Source organism: Triturus cristatus, chromosome 8 (assembly GCF_964204655.1).
Source record: "Triturus cristatus chromosome 8, aTriCri1.1, whole genome shotgun sequence".
Lineage (NCBI taxonomy): Eukaryota > Metazoa > Chordata > Amphibia > Caudata > Salamandridae > Triturus > Triturus cristatus.
Genome location: NC_140591.1, coordinates 296,995,535 through 297,013,628, shown reverse-complemented (window position 1 = coordinate 297,013,628; position 18,094 = coordinate 296,995,535). Strand labels below are relative to the sequence as shown.

General features: G+C 44.9%; 1 protein-coding gene across 1 annotated transcript in view; it reads left to right on the top strand.

The window, feature by feature from the left end:
• PSPC1 (paraspeckle component 1) overlaps positions 1-18,094 on the top strand; it is a 315,433-nt gene that overhangs the window by 140,525 nt on the left and 156,814 nt on the right. Inside the window, exon 6 of the mRNA XM_085621553.1 lies at positions 13,679-13,778. Coding sequence (XP_085477679.1) covers positions 13,679-13,778 — 100 coding nt within the window. The remainder of the gene's footprint in view (positions 1-13,678; positions 13,779-18,094) is intronic.

Here is an 18,094-nt window from a genome sequence, read left to right as displayed (position 1 = left end):
TTCGTCTTCTGTTCTGAACAGACAATCGTAGTGTTCAATCTCATCTGTGTCTGCTGAAATCGGTAATAAAGTAGCTGGATTCAACGTGTTGCACCTCTTTATGTGCACATGACTCGCTAGCAGTGTCAACTCGTAACCTGACAATCGAGCACTAGTTAAGTCCTGTGTCTTGGTCCTGTTCAATAACGTGTCCACTGCGTGTGGCACCATCACAATCAACGTGTTGTTCATTACTAACCCAGCAGACTGTCGGATAGAAACAGCTGCTGCTGCTGTGGCTCTCAAACAACTTGGCAATGCCTTGGCTACCGGATCCAAAGTCGACGAAAAATACGCGCATGGACGCTGTCTGTCTCCTAAAGACTGTGTCAGCACTGACAACGCACAACCTTCTTTCTCGTGAACATACAATGTAAAAGGTTTACTGTAGTCGGGGGTACCCAATACAGGAGCCGAACATAATGCCTTACGTAATTCCAAAAAACTTTTCTGACACTCTTCAGACCATGGGACGGGATTCGTGTATCTTTGCATGTTAATGCTATCAAAGGTTTTGCTAGCAAAGAAAAACTCGGGATCCACTGCCTATAGTATGAAGTAATACCCAAGAAAGCATGCACTTCTCTCTGTGTTCTTGGCACGCTCAATTGTGCAATGGCCTGAATTCTTTCTGGGGTCAGTTTCCTTCCCTCCTTCGACAAGAGATTACCTAAGTAGGTCACTTCTTGTCGACAATATTGCAGTTTTGAGAGAGACACTTTGTGATGAAAGGCGGACAAATGACGCAACAATGACAATGTAGCTTCTTTACAAATCTCCTCAGTATCCGCGGCGATTAGTAAATCGTCAACATACTGAATAAGGGTAGCACAACTAGGTAAGACAATTGTATCAAGCTGCGCCTTTAAAGCCTGACTGTATATTGATGGACTTTCACAGTAGCCCTGCGGAGCGTGTTTAAAACGGAAGCTTCGACCTCCTAGACTGAAACCAAAAATATCCCTGCTTTCATCTGCAATCGGAATGCTAAAGAAAGCATTCTTCAAATCGACCACTGAGAACCAAGCAGCGGAAGCTGGAATCATAGTTAACAAGGCAGTTATATCGGGGACAACTGGAAACTGTGGCACAACTATCTTATTTACCTCTCTAAGATCGATCACAAATCTGTAAACAGGTGGCTGAGAAGGGTCAGTACGTTTTAAAACAGGCAGAACCGGATTATTGCAAACGTTTCCTCTTGTCTCTTCAATTACATCCTTTTCAATCAAGTCATAGATGATCGCTAACAACGCTTTCTCACCTTCATTAGAGATCTTGTACTGGGGAATGCGTGGCAATTTAACATTGGCTTTCAAAGTGACCACATATGGCGGTATTTCCAAGAGAACCACATCATTAGGACCAGAAGCCCAAAGGACATCCGGAAGAGACGACAATTCAGCTGGCAGTTTATTCTTCGACAAATACATTGGAGAAATCACTTCCCTACCCAGTGTAAGTTGTACTCCCGAGGGGAAACAATATAATGTCGCATGTAATCTCTTTAACAAATCCAATCCTAACAGGTTTTCACCACATCCTGTCGTTAGGATAAGGGGTGCTTTCAGCTCACAAGGTCCAACAGAAAGGGGCATAGGACTAGAGATCGGGTTCCTAACCGGGGCGCCAGAAAAAACCTACTGAAACATTCATTTCGCCAGACAAAGGCGCGCCAGGGAGTTTTGAGTGCATAATAGAACTCTTTGCAGCACCAGTATCCAATAGAAAAGGCTCTGATACACCCGCTGTAGTCACCTTGACATACGGTCCACTCTGGTCCACTGGCACTGAAACAACTCCCTCTCTTTGTCTAGGGCTGTCCTAGTAATCATTACCTTCCGCGTTTTCATCTTCTGCATAATAGTCGTTATTATAGTATTGAGCTGTCCCACCAGTTACATTGGCTTGCTGATCAAAACTATTCATCGTATTTTGAGGCGGAAGAGGACGCGCGTACTGGGGAACATTCCCACGCCCTCTACCTCTAGGAGCTTGCTGACCACCTCTACCTCTCGCGCCATAAGCATTATTCGTGCGCTGCAACAATATAGTGCAACTATACTTAAAATAACCTTCTTGTTTGCAATACGAACACTGATTGGGACCCACAGGAACACGCGGTTGGGAATACCCGAACCTTTGCGAGTTATTCTGAAACTGTTGGGGTTGTTGATAGTTACTCTGACCTTGTTTATAGTTATTCTGATCTCCACGTGGCGGGTAAGCCTGCTGTAAAAGAACCTTCGTCTTTAATTCTTTTGTTTTCTTGTCTGCTCTATCCTTCTCATCTTTATCCCTGTTTTCGTAATACTGTGCAGTAGCCAGTATTTGCGCTGATGAGGAAACAGCCCAAGAACTCTCTGAATCTTTTAATTTCTTACACAACTCGGGAAGCAAATTATGCACAAATTTATCAACAAATAACCGTTGACCACCTTCCGTACTCAGGTCTTGACCACTGTGGTCGATAAAGGTTTCTTCAAACCTGGTGAAGAAATCAGACACTGTTTCGTCTTTCTTTTGTTTGCATGCGGATAGTTTATCCCAATTCACACGCATCGCCGGCATTAAAGTCTTCATGTAGGTAATAATTCTACCAGGGAGTTCTGCTACTAAGGGCTCAGGTTTCGCACCACCAACTTGTCTAGTGTCTGTAGCAGTGATATTAGCCCATGTGTCACCTAGTTCTGCAGCATGATCTGCTTTACGAATCAACCCCCACAAAGGCTGCGGAACGACATTCCCGAACAACATATCTATGTCAGCTAGGTTCATGACACACGATTCTGCAGTCTGTGATAACTCCTTATAATATCCTGCGGGGTTTTTACGGGGGTCAGGCAATGTCTGCTTAAGGGCTAAAACTTCTGATCGCTTCCAAGGAACATGTGCCCAAACACGCTGGAAATGAGCTGGCATAGCACCAATACCGTTAGCGGCATCAGCCGCAACCGCGTCCTTCCATACCGGAGGGACTTCTCTCATAGGGTATGGTCTAACCTTCCTATCAGAGGAGTCACGTTCAAACAGTGACTGAGATGGACCCTCAATCCTAAAAGACAATGTCGCAACTGCTTTCTCAACATCGGGACCCACAATCGTACCTTTTCCAAATTCAAACCGTACATGACACAATTCCTGCGGGCTTAAGTCCAAACCATGATCTTCCAATTCCTCACAGAGGAATACACACATTTTCTCAAACGTACCTCTGTTTAAATGTTTTCCCATTGATGAAAAACATTTACAACAGACTCCACATCATATCTTGAAGGAAAAACAATCCATTTATATGCCATGCGGTCTAACACTTCTTTCTCTTCAGAACCTGGCAGCTGACTACGCAACTGCGTACGTTGTGAAACAGGGGTCGTACTAGATGACCCAAAGAGAGGCGATATAAAACTAGTGACCGTACTAGCTATTCGTTGTCGTGTAGAAGGAGAAGTTGAGACAAGAACAGGGGGAAAGACAGAGGGAAGAAAAACGGGTGCAGATACAGGTACAGGGGTCGTATCAGGAAGAGCGCCGAGGGAGGCAGCTGATGAACTAGGAAAAGTCGCAGGAAGCACAGAAGATAGGTAGCGAAACCGGCGGCCCTTGAGAGGGCTGCGCTGTAGGGATAGGAGCCGGCTGAGGAGGAGCCGGCGGCTGCGGGAAAGCTTGCGGCAAATCAACTAAAGGCTGTACATTTAAAGGCTGCGGAGGCGCTGTAGCACTCTGCGCATACGGGGGTGGCAAACTCAGCAAATGTGACAATAGGGGATCTTTCTCCTTTTCTTTTGACGCATCTTGCTGAAGGGGTGGCAAAACTGGGTAGCATTTATCAATCACTAGTTTACGTTGCCTGTGCAGCTGCTCATTCATTTGTTCTTCTTCATTATCTTTAAACTGCAAGGCTGCTTGCATTATCGACATACCTTTCTCTCTTTTATTTTTCTTGGCTAGTTTAATTTCTTTCTGTTTGGCTTCCTTTCGCCATAGGCAGAAAGAATCAAACCTCGCCGGCCGGGCTTTCTTTTTAAATAATTTAACTTCTAAGTTGTCTAGGATTTCTGTGTCGAAACTACTATTTTGGGGCCATTTTAAAACACCATCCTTCCTGGTGTATCGGATCCATACTTCGTTATACGCAATGGGGCCCACGCCATGTTTCACATAAAGCTCATACGTTGGAGTTCCAATTGGAGGAACCGGACACGAATCCTCTAATCGGGAGTCCCTATTACAACCCAAACAAAACAAATTTCCAAATATACTAGAACCAGGCATCGTCGCTCACTAGTCTAGTTTCAAACTTCAAAGGATTATCGAATACGATAGTCTCGTGAATACACGAGTCCTTCGGCTTTGGCACTTGCAAGTTCCAAATCAAAGCGATCCCAAAGGGATGCCAAACCAAACTAAGGACTGGGAGACGCTCCACTTATACTTAACTGAGATATCGATGACGTCACCAGAAGACTCGTTAAATCGTTTCGCTCTACCAAATCACCAAGGGTCCAAAACAGGGCGATAGTCAGGGCAGCAGTCCTTTGTAGCCGTCGGGACGCGGAGAACCTCGCAGTAAAGACTTTCGGACCACGTCGACATGCAGGGGTCGATGAAGTGGCGGCCTTCCTCCAGAATTTTCACACGAAGCTCCTCACGAACCTCTGGCTTGGACCGGTACCGCTGAAATCGCCCCGAGTTGGGCGCCAACTGAAGTACTGGGTTTTTCAGAACCAACCCAGCGGTGCCAGGGGACACACCCGAAGACTTCGAGTTCTTCCTGTTTCAGACCACAGAAACAGTCTTCTAGGTGAAGTCAAAGATCGTATTTATTGGCTGCAGACCAATCACAGGTATCCGTGAAGTACAACACGGTGTATGTTCTCAGGAGACTGCTCTCCACCAAAAAACGATCTTTTCTTGTAAATGTAAATGTACAGGAATTTATATAGCGCAAATCACCAAGCGGTCTCTAAGCGCTTGCTTAGGTAACCCGTCCTGGTATTCCCCTGTGAGAACCCTGCAGGGCATCCGCAAGGTGAAAGCAGGCATCCCGCCGCGAGGGGCCCATGTGGAGATTAAGCAAGCTATTGCCCAGAGTCGCAGAGTGTGAACCCATGAATTGAGTATGCACTGGAGCGAGAATTATCGAGTCCATGGACATTTATGGACTCAAGACCCAGCCGAGCCGGGAATTGAACCCTGGTCCCGGGCTGACCTCTGCTTCCAGGTCTGCCTCCTCTAACCAGTGAGCCACACTTCTCCACAGAATATACAGAATTTTACGCTCTGAGCAACACCGCCCCTCTTTTACAAGTGGTCGTTCACATATTTTCGCTTCAAAGAAAGAGCACAGTCATGATGATAATCCCACATTTCAGCTCGGTCAGCACATAATTATTTACCCAGCGAGGCTCAGAACCCTCATCAGATATCAGCAGACCCCAATAAAACGGACACCTCCTACTCGTAAAACAAGCCATAAAGTAGGAAACAGAGTCGGGTGTGAAAGAGATTGGTCAGGGTTCGTGTGGGAAGAACGACTTTATGATGTGTCGAGCCCTGATGCTAATTCCATACGACCGCAGTAAAAGGAACCGGCCGGGCAAGACTGACCTCGGGCAGCGGAGTCAGTTTGCACAGGTCACTAAGAAGTCACAGAAAGGTGGCGTGTCCTTTAGGCCTAGGCATGGCCTCAATGCACAGCCTATGTGAGGGCAACCACAAAATGGTTACCCTTTTAAAATGGAACCCGAGGGTTCGATATGTAGCATCGTATACACGGTGAATTCATCGATGAAACATTACGAAAACACTCATATATACCGCATTAGTCATTTGGGGTTCGCTGATACCAAAATCGGCAGGGTAGGTCCACGCTATCAACATGGTTCCGAAATTTACAGTACCACAGACCGAAACAAGAACAGTGACACAGGCCCTCGTCAGCAGCAGACTGGACTACGGCAACGCACTCTACGCAGGAATCCCAGCCAAACACCAACGGTGGCTACAACGCATCCAAAACGCCTCCGCCCGACTGCTTGTCAATGCCCCCCGCCGCAGCCACATCCCCCCCCCCCCCCGACCCCCCTCCTGAGAGACCTGCACTGGCTCCCCATCAACAAGAGGATCACCTTCAAGCTACTCACCCACGCATACAAAGCACTCCACCGCCGGACCAGCCTACCTGAACAGCAGACTCAGCTTCTAGCTCGCCCGAGTGGCCCTGGCAGTGCCACTTCTACTCCTACCGATTTCCCCATTTGCCCTGAGCAAGTGACCAGGAGCCCAGCTCCCACAGCCGCATTGCCTGCTAGTCAGCAGCCACCAACCAAGGCCCCCCCTGCCTCCCATAGGATAACATTGGGCCTAACTCACTCTGCACCCGGCTTCCCCTGTGCCGCTGAGGGTGTACCAACTGTACTTACCTGACCCTGGGAGACCCCTGAGTTTATGACCAGAACCTTAACTCTGCCAGTCGAGTATTTACCCAAAAGCCGATAACTCACTTTTCTTCCATAGGGTAACATTGACTGGCTTCTTCTGAAATTTCTTCTAAGTGTGGAGTTTCTAAACTTTAAAATATTCACCTAAAGTCAACCGAGTAACGAAAAAGGAAATACTCGCCGGCGATTAGGAGAGATACCAGTGCTGGATCTTGGTGCCCAGCACTGACCCTGCAAAGTGCTCACAACCGTATTTACCACTAACTCAATTTTCTCCCATAGGAAATCATTGACTGTTTTTTGTGAAATTTCTTCTAAGTGTCAATTTTTGCAAACTACAAGTATTCTGTAAAAATCGTACCAACTGTGAAAACGTAAATGCTTACCTGTTAGATGTTCCAGCCCTGAGCCTAGGAGCCCAGTATTGGATTACACAAGTAACGAGAACATACTTTACCCGTAACTTGAATTTTCTTCCGTAGGGAATCATTGACTGTTGTTCTATGAAATTTCTTATGTCGATTTTGCAAACTTATAAATATTCTCTAAAAATCGCCTGTATAACTTAAACGCAGTTTCTCAACTGCTTAGAGGTGGTATACTAGTGCTGGATCCAGGAACCAACACTGACCTAGCAAAAGTACCCATAACCCCACTTGTCTGCTAAGTGGATTTCCTTCCATAGGATAACAGTGGTATTTTGATCAGAAAAAGTTTCTAAGTGTCAACTTTTAAAATAGCAAAATATTGTTTAAAAAGCACAACAGTAACTTAACCGAATTAACTCACTTGTTTCCAAGAACTGTCCCAGGACTGAATCTAGAATCCAGTCCTGGAGTTAGAAAAGTAATCTTGAAAGTAATCCAGTGCACATAACTTAAAATTCCCATTGAGCTCAATGTATTATTGTGTTTGAAATGGTGTTGCCTATTGCAACAAACCTGTCACTATTACCTACAAAAGTCAATTGAATATTGCAAAAGTATTTAACTAAAGCATCTCATTGTGAGAAAGTATATTTTGATACCTATTGTTGGTTCTAAAATAAAACTATATATTTGTTATATAAACCATTGGCCTAGTTCAGTTATTGAGTGTGAGACCATTTGCTGACTAGGTGTGTACAACAAATGCTTTACACTGTCCTCTGATACTGCCTTACTGCTCGACCAAGCTACCACTTTAGATAGTAAGGTTGTATCTAACTTTAACCTCTGCCAAAACTCTGGGGACTGTGGACTCTGTACACACTGTACGTATTTGGGAACAGTATGTTCGAGGCATATGAGCTGCAGATCACACACTTAGGATAGTAGATCGCCATCTGGTGTTGGGCTCGGATGCTTGCAGGTTGTTATCTTTGGAAGAAGTCTTTGGTCACAAGATAGGTGACTCTTCCCTTGGACGACAGTGCGCATGGGCATCGACTCCATCCTCATTGTTTTTTTCCGCCATTGGGTTTGGATGCAACTTTTCCGCTCCGGTTGGAAATATCAATTCCAAGCTTCTCGAAGCGAAAAACTTTACAACAAACCATCGAAACATCTTCATCCTCGACATCGACTACATCGGCTCGATTCCGGACGTCGACACGGCCCGCTGGACCTATCCACGCCGTGAGGCCTACGGCTCATGGAAAGGACTCCGTTCAAAAAATGCCCCCAGTGTGGAGCAATATTTCCGCACAGTGACCACCACACAGTCTGCAACCTGTGCCTATCACCGGAACACAACAAGTCCAGCTGTCCAGCCTGCGCAGCATTTCGATCCAAAAATACCATTCGGGATCGAAGGGCTCGACGCCACATCATGGCACAGAGACCAGCTCCGGAACCAGAGGACATCTATGATGAAGGCCCAGATGTCCCGGAAGAAGATTCCGAGGATCTGCAAATAATTTCCGAAGCAGACTACTCAGACAACCCCATCACTCCTGGGAAACGTGCGAGTACCAATGCCCCTGCCCCAACCCCACCAAAACCAAAGGCATTGGTCAAGACTTCGCCTGCTGGCCCCAGTCGAGACCGAAGACATCCTTCAGAAGCCCCGCCTCCGGGCTCGGCTCCGAAGAAACATAAGCCTTCCGGTAGCTCGGGACCGAGCAAACCGCATGTAATTGTCCAGTCTGCACCGAAGACAAAAGACTACTCTGCACCAAAATCTGCTCCGAAGCCCTCTGCACCGAAACCACCAAGGCCAATAGAGACACCGGCACCGAAGGTTCCCAAGCCCACAGATACACCTTCGGCTCCGAAAACCACATCGACACCGAAACCATCGTCGGTACCGAAACCACCGGCTAAGGACTATCATACGCCTCCTAAAGCCAAACACACTACCGATCAACCAAAACCTCGATTGGAACCGAAAAAATCGGTACCAAAGACTGTTCCTGAAGAACAAGAACTTTTTCATCCAGACCCAAGGCAAAAAAAGATCTATATCAACCCCAAGACTGGACATGTCACCGCGGTGCCATGCAAAAAACGGAAGCCCGACACACCACCTGCCCCAGTTCCTGTAAATAAGGACTCTTCTACTTCCCCTATCCCTCCTTCGTCTCCTATGCTGCCTCCTATCCCAAAATCCTCTGCCTACACCACCATTACATATACCCTCTCCATCTCATACTACACCACCACAGGATGATTATGATGACCTAGTGTGTGGGGGTGACCATAATGATCCGTTTACGGATCCAGACACCACACCGCTGGATGATTGGGCATTCCCCTTACCAGATATGCCTGACCCTTAGCCATATCCCTCAAAAACATTGCCTCCTGACGATCACCTGGGATTTGAACAATTATTAAATAGAGCAGCAATATACCACGGCATCACAATGCACTCAGACGCACCAGAGGAAGACTTCTTAATAGACACTTTCGAACAGTCTCAAAAGTCTGTGCAAATCCTGCCCATGATTAAAGGAGTCATAAAACACGCCTCCGAAGTCTTTAAAGACCCCGTTCGTGCCAGGGTTCTCAACCCACGAATTGAATAGAAATATAGGCCTGCTCCTGAAGACCCTAACTACATCAAGGGCCAACTCCCTTTTGGATTCTTTGGTCGTTTCCAATGCGCGGAAACGCGCCAACTCCCAAACCACAGGAGACACACCACTCACAGACAAAGAATCCAAACTATTAGAATCCTCTGGCAAAAGAGTAGCAGCACAAGCCGCTAATCGCTGGCGAATTGCCAACACTCAAGCCCTACTAGCACGCTATGATAGGGCCCACTACGATCAATTAGACACTCTCTTACAACATCTGCCAGACCAATACAAAACCCAGGCAAATGACCTCATTCAGGAGGGAAAGCTCATTTCAAATGCAGCAATTAAATGTGCACTTGACGCCGCAGACACCGCCTCTAGAGCAATTAACACAAGTGTGCTCTTTCGACATGCATGGCTACGCATCTCAGGCTTTAAGCCAGAGGTACAAACTACCATACTTAGTCAACCATTCAATCCGGAGCAGCTCTTTGGGCCAGCAGTAGACGCTGCACTGGAAAAAATTAAAAGACACATAAACGGCTATGTCCATGGGAGCATTACAATCTCCCCAACCACGTGGGTCCTTTTGGCGCTCCTTCTATAGAGGAGCCTCCAAAAATATTGGAACGGACACCTCCTCTACATTTAAAACCGTGACTCACATATCCCCCAGTAGAGGATATTATAGAGGCGGATACAGAGGAAACAACAACGAAGGGCGAGATCGAGGTAATAACACTCGCACCTCCCCTGCCACAAAACAGTGACTTTCCTCCACTCCCCCCAGACCATTCCACTCCCGTCGGGGGAAGATTAACACATTTCCTACCTGTCTGGAACTCCATCACAACAGACAGGTGGGTAAGACAAATTATCCAGTATGGTTACTGCCTGGAACTCACAACAACCCCCCTGCATATACCACCCAAACAGCGTCCCATGTCACAAGATCATCTTACACTCCTCAAACAGGAGGTTCTCTCAAAGCTTCAAAAGCACGCAATAGAACCAGTTCCCTTACAACATCAGGGTACAGGGGTATATTCACTCTACTTCCTAATCCCCAAAAAGGACGGGACTCTAAGACCAATATTCGACCTCTGACCCCTAAATCTGTATATCAATTCATATCATTTCCATATGATCACTCTTCAACAAGTGCTCCCACTACTGCAACAAGGCGATTTCCTTACCACACTAGATCTCAAGGACGCCTACTTCCACATTCTTATACATCCTGCAAACAGGAAGTATTTAAGGTTTGTGGTGGACGGACAACACTACCAGTTTGCAGTCCTCTCATTCGGGCTAACAACTGCACCCAGAGTATTCACAAAATGCCTAGCAGTAGTAGCAGCACATCTCAGACGACGACAAATCCATGTCTTCCCGTATCTAGACGACTGGCTAATAAAAGCCAAGTCATTCAACAAGTGTGTCCTACACACTCACCAAACTATCCAAACTTTACACAACTTGGGATTCACAATTAACTATCCCAAATCTCACCTCCAACCTGCTCACATACATCAGTATCTGGGAGCCACAATAAACACCTCCACAGCCCGAGCATATCCCAATCCAGCCAGGTTAGCCAATATGCAAGCTCTTATCGTAAAATTCCAAACCCAACACTCTCTTCCAGCAAGAGTGTTCATGCAACTCATAGGCATGATGGCGTCCTGCATCTTCATTGTGCCTTATGCAAGACTTCAAATGCGTCCCTTGCAAGAATGTCTAGCACGTCAGTGGAACCAGGCTCACGGACAACTTACAGATCTGGTGTTGGTGGAAAGCCGCCCACATCGCTGTCTCAAATGGTGGAACATAACCAACCTCTCCAAAGGGCGGCCGTTCCTAGAGCCTCTTCCACAGATAGTGCTGACAACGGACGCATCGCTCACAGGATGGGGAGCCCACCTCCTCGGCCACACCACTCTGGGCAAATGGACCACTCAGCAAAAAATGCCCCATATCAATTACCTGGAGCTGCTAGCAGTGTTCCTGGGACTAAAATCATTCCAAATACATCTCCAAAACAAAACTGTCCTCATTCGGACACACAACATGACAGCCATGTATTACATACAGAAACAAGGAGGCACACATTCTCTCCAGCTCGCACAGAACATTTGGAGATGAGCCATTCCCCAGAAAATATACCTACTTTCAGAACACCTTCCAGGGGTTCACAATCAGATTGCCGATCTGTTAAGTCGACAGACTCAACAAATCTACGAATGGGAACTACATCCCCAAGTTCTAATACCCTTTTTCTAACAATGGGGCCAACCAGACATAGATCTGTTCGCCACACACAAACGCAAAATGCCCAACCTTCGCTGCCAGGTTTCCCCACCCGGAGTCAAAGGGCAATGCAATATGGATGAACTGGTCAGGCAGATTTGCATACGCTTTTCCGCCTCTCCCACTCATTCCATTAGTGGTACGCAAGCTCAGGTAACAGTCTCTCAATCTGATCTTAATAGCTCCCACATGGGCACGCCAACCTTGGTTCCCAACACTACTGGAACTCTCGCTAGTGCCCTACCAAAAACTGCATCTCTCCCCGTCCTTATTAACCCAGAACCGTGGAGAAATCAGACACCCAGATCCAGGTCAACTGAACCTGGCAATCTGGCAACTGAAGTCCTAGAGTTTGGTTATCTCAATCTACCACCAGACTGCATGAATATTATAAGGGAGGCCAGACGACCTACCACTAGAGCATGCTATGCTGCAAAATGGAAAAGATTTGCCATTTACTGCACTAACAATCATATAAACCCACTGGATGCATCCATCCAGGACATCATTTGCTACCTGCTACACTTGCAAAGATGTAATTTGGCATACTCCTCCATACGTCTCCACCTAGCAGCGTTAGCAGCCTACTTACAAAATAGACACTTGTCACTCTTTAGAGTGCCTGCGATCAAAGCCTTCATGGAAGGACTAAAAAGAATGATTCCTCCCAGATTACCACCCTCTCCAGTGTGGAATCTAAACATTGTTCTTACAAGACTCATGGGACCCCCATTTGAACCTCTGCATAAATGCGAATTAAAGTTCCTCACATGGAAAGTAGCTTTCCTTATCGCTATCACATCCCTCAGGAGGGTGAGTGAAATTCAGGCTATAACCATACAAGAACCATTCTTACAATTACACCGTAACAAAGTGGTTCCCAATCAATAGAGCTACCAGTGTTCTTCCCAAATTCCGACTCGGTAGCTGAAAGAGCTCTTCATACCTTAGACGTCAGAAGAGCCCTTCTGTACTACATTGACAGAACCAAATCATTCCGCAAAACAAAACAATTGTTTGTTGCTTTCTCACCACCACATAAAGGCAACGCCATTTCCAAATCCAGGATAGCTAGGTGGATAGTTAAATGTATCCAAATATGCTACCACAAGGCTAAACGCACACTAACGGTTCCCCCTAGAGCGCATTCCACACGCAAAATAGGGGCTTCCATGGCATTCTTAGGAAACCTTCCCTTAGAAGATATTTGTAAGGCAGCCACATGGTCTACAACACACACCTTCACTAAACACGGTTGTTGACGTTCAAGCAAAGCAACAAGCTTCTGTAGGTCAAGCTGTCCTTAAAACTCTATTTCAAACTGCTGCAACCGATACAGGTGACCACCGCTAGGGGAGATACTGCTATATAGTCTATCCTAAGTGTGTGATCTGCAGCTCATATGCCTCGAACGGAATATGCTACTTACCAGTATGCATCTGTTCTTGGCATGTAGAGCTGCAGAGCCACACACACCCACCCACCTCCCCGGGACCTGTATCTGTTCCAGCATCGTCTTACTTGGACATCACACATGGACATCTCTCTTTTCTACAAACTCCATCATTTCCCATCATTGCAAAAAACAATCTGAGGATGGAGTCGATGCCCATGCGCACTGTTGTCCAATGTCCAAGGGAGGAGTCCCCTATCTCGTGACCAAAGACTTATTCCGAAGACGACCACAACCTGCAAGCATCCGAGTCCAACACCAGATGGCGATCTACTATCCTAAGTGTGTGGCTCTGCAGCTCTACATGCCAAGAACAGATGCATACTGGTAAGTAGCATATTCCATACAGAGCCAGTTTCTCACACTGAGTCAATTTTTGATTTCATGGCCCGTTTGTTTTAAAATATTTTTAATTATTTAAAATGCCTTTAGGCAAGAAGAGGAACGTAGAATGCGTGAAGAAGAATTTATGCGACACCGAGAACAAGAAGAATTGAGGCGGCAAGGATTCAAGCCCGGTTACATGGACCCTGTAAGTAAACCCCACTTAAATCGGCCTGAATTTGTTAGCAGCAGATGTCCCTGAACCATAACCTAAGATATCTACATGTAAATTACTTTTTCTGTTTAACATTTCCAAAAGAGCACCCGATGTAATTTCATTCTTGTTTGAAGTGAAACTAAGCAATGGCTCTTCCTTTGAGTTTCGGGTGGATGGTTACTCTTCTTTTTTTTTTTTTTTTTTTTTATATGTTAACTATTGATGAATTTCAGTGATGTATTTTGCAAGGTACAGGGGATCTTCTGATGTGTACTGTTTGTTCTCTTCAGTCAGCCAAGGTAAACGATTTTGTTTCTAGACTAGAACACTTCATTGGCAAGTAGTTGCGTCTTGAATTTACATTGGAACGGTCTTGGCCAGTGTGTTTTTTTTTGCTAAATCTTTATATTAAGCAAGCTCATGAAATCACATACATTGGAATACGAGCACATACAATTAGATGTTCAAGCATATAATGACGCATAACATTGTTTCAAGGTCAGCATTATTAGTTTGGTTTAAATCTGACAAGTTGTCACATAAGCCTTGGCCAGTGTTGTCACATTAAAATTTGCAAAGGTTTTGATGGCTTTATTCCATTTCATTGCTGTAACCTTTTGGGAAGCAGCTATTTTTGTGCACTCCAGTTTTGTCACAGATCTGTTGCAAATTAAATGTTATAAGTGAACAAGTTTGAAAAGTAGCACCTTATAAATGCGAAGGTTAATTTGCTAAATCCATAGACGTATTTGTGTATCTCTGTTTACAATTGGAATTGCTTTATAAAAGCCTCTCTAATTTCCTTATTAAAGGTGACTCGTGAGGTGTCAAGTCGCCTATAGTAAAGAAATTTCATAGCTGCTCAACTCTGTTATTACGTTTGCCAGCAGCCAGAGTGAAAGACCGGTCATGAATAATAGTTACAGTTGCAGTTTAAACAAGGAAAACGTTAGTTGGTTTTTTCTTCACATTTCTTTTTCTAAAACCGAAGCGTTAAGCAGAAAATAAATATTTATGGAAAATGTTTTTTTATTTTTTATTTTTTTATTTTATTTTTCTGCCTGGTAGGTCATAGCAGGTCTATACAGTCTGAGCTACATCATTTTTTAACCTGATTTATATTGAACTGATTCTGAAATCTTTTTTTGCAAAAGTTACTGCTTCTTGGTGGGTTTAATTTCATAGTTTACATTCTGTTTTTATTATTGTAGTCTGCAATGAACATGAAAAAGCAAGACACCAAGGATTTAAGTGGTTTGGATGATGGTATGACCATATATTATAAGAAATAGAGTACCCCCTACTGTTCATTATGAGGATATTGCCAGTACCCTTGGAGTTCCATGACATGATAAAGGAATGATGCTTTTGGCCTTGTTCCTCTGTGATACTGGAACTCCTAGGTGGCTTTCAATAGCTTTCTAATGTACGACGGGGATTACTTTATTAGATATGGATATAAATGTGTATGTAGTAAAAACAACAAGCATTTGCAATGCAACAGGTCTCGCATTAGGTTGAGTTAGAGTTATTGGATTAGTATATTTGTGTTTATTGGTGTTGTTTTGAGTTATTTGGTATATAGTACATGAACCTATGCAGGTCAATTGTCGTTCAGTATTGTTTATTAGACCTTTTGTCATAGCATATAAACATTTACAGTGAATAGTTTAAACAGTTGTAGAGATAGGGCATGAGTTTGCTATACATCAACCACAGGTAGAGCGTCTGCTTATGGGAAAGGGAACAGAATACAGTACTGTTGTGTGTCGAGACAAGAAAAGAGAAGAAAAGAAAAGTAAATGCCATGTGGCACAAAATAAACACGAAGAATGACCTGCCTGTTTGAAATATGAGCTACTTCACCAGTGAGGGTCCCAATAGATGTCAATCTCTTCAAGGCCACGAGGAAAATGTTTATCATTCATGTTGGTTTCCCTTTCCAAGTATAATGCCCTAGTATTTAATGTTTGGTGTGTAAAGTTATGCCTTGGCTGCTCTGCGGTATTTTATTTTCTTGTGGCATGTCCATCACAACTCAATGCTAACAATTGGCGCCTATGTGAGTCTTTTCCGGCAGATCTTTCCCTTGCCTCTGTCAGAGCTCACATTGAGCTATGAATTTGGAAGCTGGATACAGGTTTTGTTGCTCCTATCTCGAGCCCCCCTCCTGCCCGCCCCACAACCAGTGAATAAATAGTAACTTTCTTTTTATGTAGAGCCTTATGTAACACTTATGCCATTTCAAACTGCTATAAATAACAGATGTTGCTATGACTCAGTTTAATGCTGCTCAGTTGAACCACCTGAGAAGGACGGAAGGCTGAGCTTGCCCTGGCAGGATTTCCAGCAGGTGACCTCCCATTCAGCCATGAATGCTCTAGTTGCTAAACCATCGGCCATGTCTCTCCTCATAACATCTGCTCACTGTGTGTGCATAGGCTAGGCACCATGCCTTTCTCTTTATGCACGCTTTATAGACTGATACTGATAGGAAACGTTTCTAGGTGCACAGAATAAACTACAACACCTGTCCTCACCAGGACACTGGCTAGTTGGAACATATTTAGTGAAACAAACTTGGCTGGAAAAAAAGTGCCCGCAACATCAGACGATCGTCTGACATCGCTTTCACTCAATTGTGTATTCTACTGATTTTTTTGTGTTTTTAGCCTCCGAACATCTTCATTTTCTCAGGTACAGGGCGTTTTCTTTTATTGCACAGACAATAGCCGCAGTGGTACACCCCCACACCTCGATATTAAATTAAATAGCCATTTTTGGGGACATTTGACGGTTCTCCGAACATTAAAGGAAACCTCCAGCAGTACCGCCTCGACCGAAAGAATTCAGGGTGAAACGGCAGCACGTTCACGCACGCACCCAGACACACGCACACTCCCCTCTAACTTGACCTTGCTCTGCACCGCACTCTGTTTAATAGGGTGGGGGGACTCTGGCGTTCAGTCTCTTTCAGAAAAGAAATCCTTTAGAGAAACCAGGGCCCGGGACTTTTGTATGACCAATCTTTATTTGACTCCCATCTATGACCTGTCTTGAAGGGGGGCAGGGGTGGGTGCAAGATTTGTTGGGCACCCCTGATTAGCCCTTTAACGTAATGAAATTAATTCTCCGGAACGCGAAAAGGCCCTGCGCGTGAAAGGCGACAAAGGGTTAATTTATTTTGGCAGCGGTGACACATGCTGCCTGCCTCGATTGCCCTTCTCGGAATCACTGGGTTTTTGTGGCGTGCGTGCGTGTAGTATTTTAAGCAAATCTTTCTCTTTATATAACGAGTGGTGTGCGCGCGCGCCACAGCGAGCCATGTGTTTTGCATTATCGTGCACGCGTCTGTGCACAATAATGCAAACAACATGTTACCCTGTGCGGGTAACGGACACCAGTAGGCTATGGGCGGAGCAACGCGCTCGCCTTTGGCCTATTGCGTGCTCTGTTTCTGAAATGCACGCACAAGCCAATCCCGTAACAAAAAAGAGAAAGCACACGGACGAGCATGTGCAATCTCTAGGTACAGTTTTAAACCCCCTACAAAAGGGTTCTTTCATGTAGCACACCAGTCCCGGTTAGGTTGAAGGGGCGTTCGAAACCCTTCAATAGATTGTCACCATCACTGTTTATAATGGATTAAGATACTCATGTTTTCTTAGGAGCGTGATCAAGGCGAAAGCTGAAACGCGTCGTTTGTAGCCATTAAACGTATTATTGCAGCTTACAAGGGTGTCTGAGCAATTTCTTTCGATATTGTGCAAGTTTGTAAAGGATATACATATCTCATAAAAAGCCATCGTGTGTGTGTGTGTGTGTGTGTGTGTGTGTGTGTGTGTGTGTGTGTGTGTGTGTGTATATATATATATATATATATATACATGTGTGTTTGCTTTGTTAAATAGTTTGTAGAAGGGGGAAGATTGTTGAAAGTGTTTTCTACAAAGTGCAACTAAAATGGGGATTGATTTGAAACGGAATGTTCAGGCTTTGTTTACTTTTCATGTGTATATTGTTGATTAAACAATGGGCGACATTAAGGCTCTGCTGAGTGGGTTAGGGCTGTCATTCTTTAATGAAACTCCTTTTCATCGGGATTCGTGCAGTAGATTCATCATTCTATTTATACAGTTGCCAGATACCTTTAGGATCAAAGATTCACAAATACAGAAATTGTAAGAAACATGAATATTGGGCCACTTGTGTACATCAAGATGTGTCTGTATGTATATTTGTGTCATGGCAGTGAGAATGTGGCCTAAACACGCTTTTAAAGCAACTGTACTAATAAACATGCATTT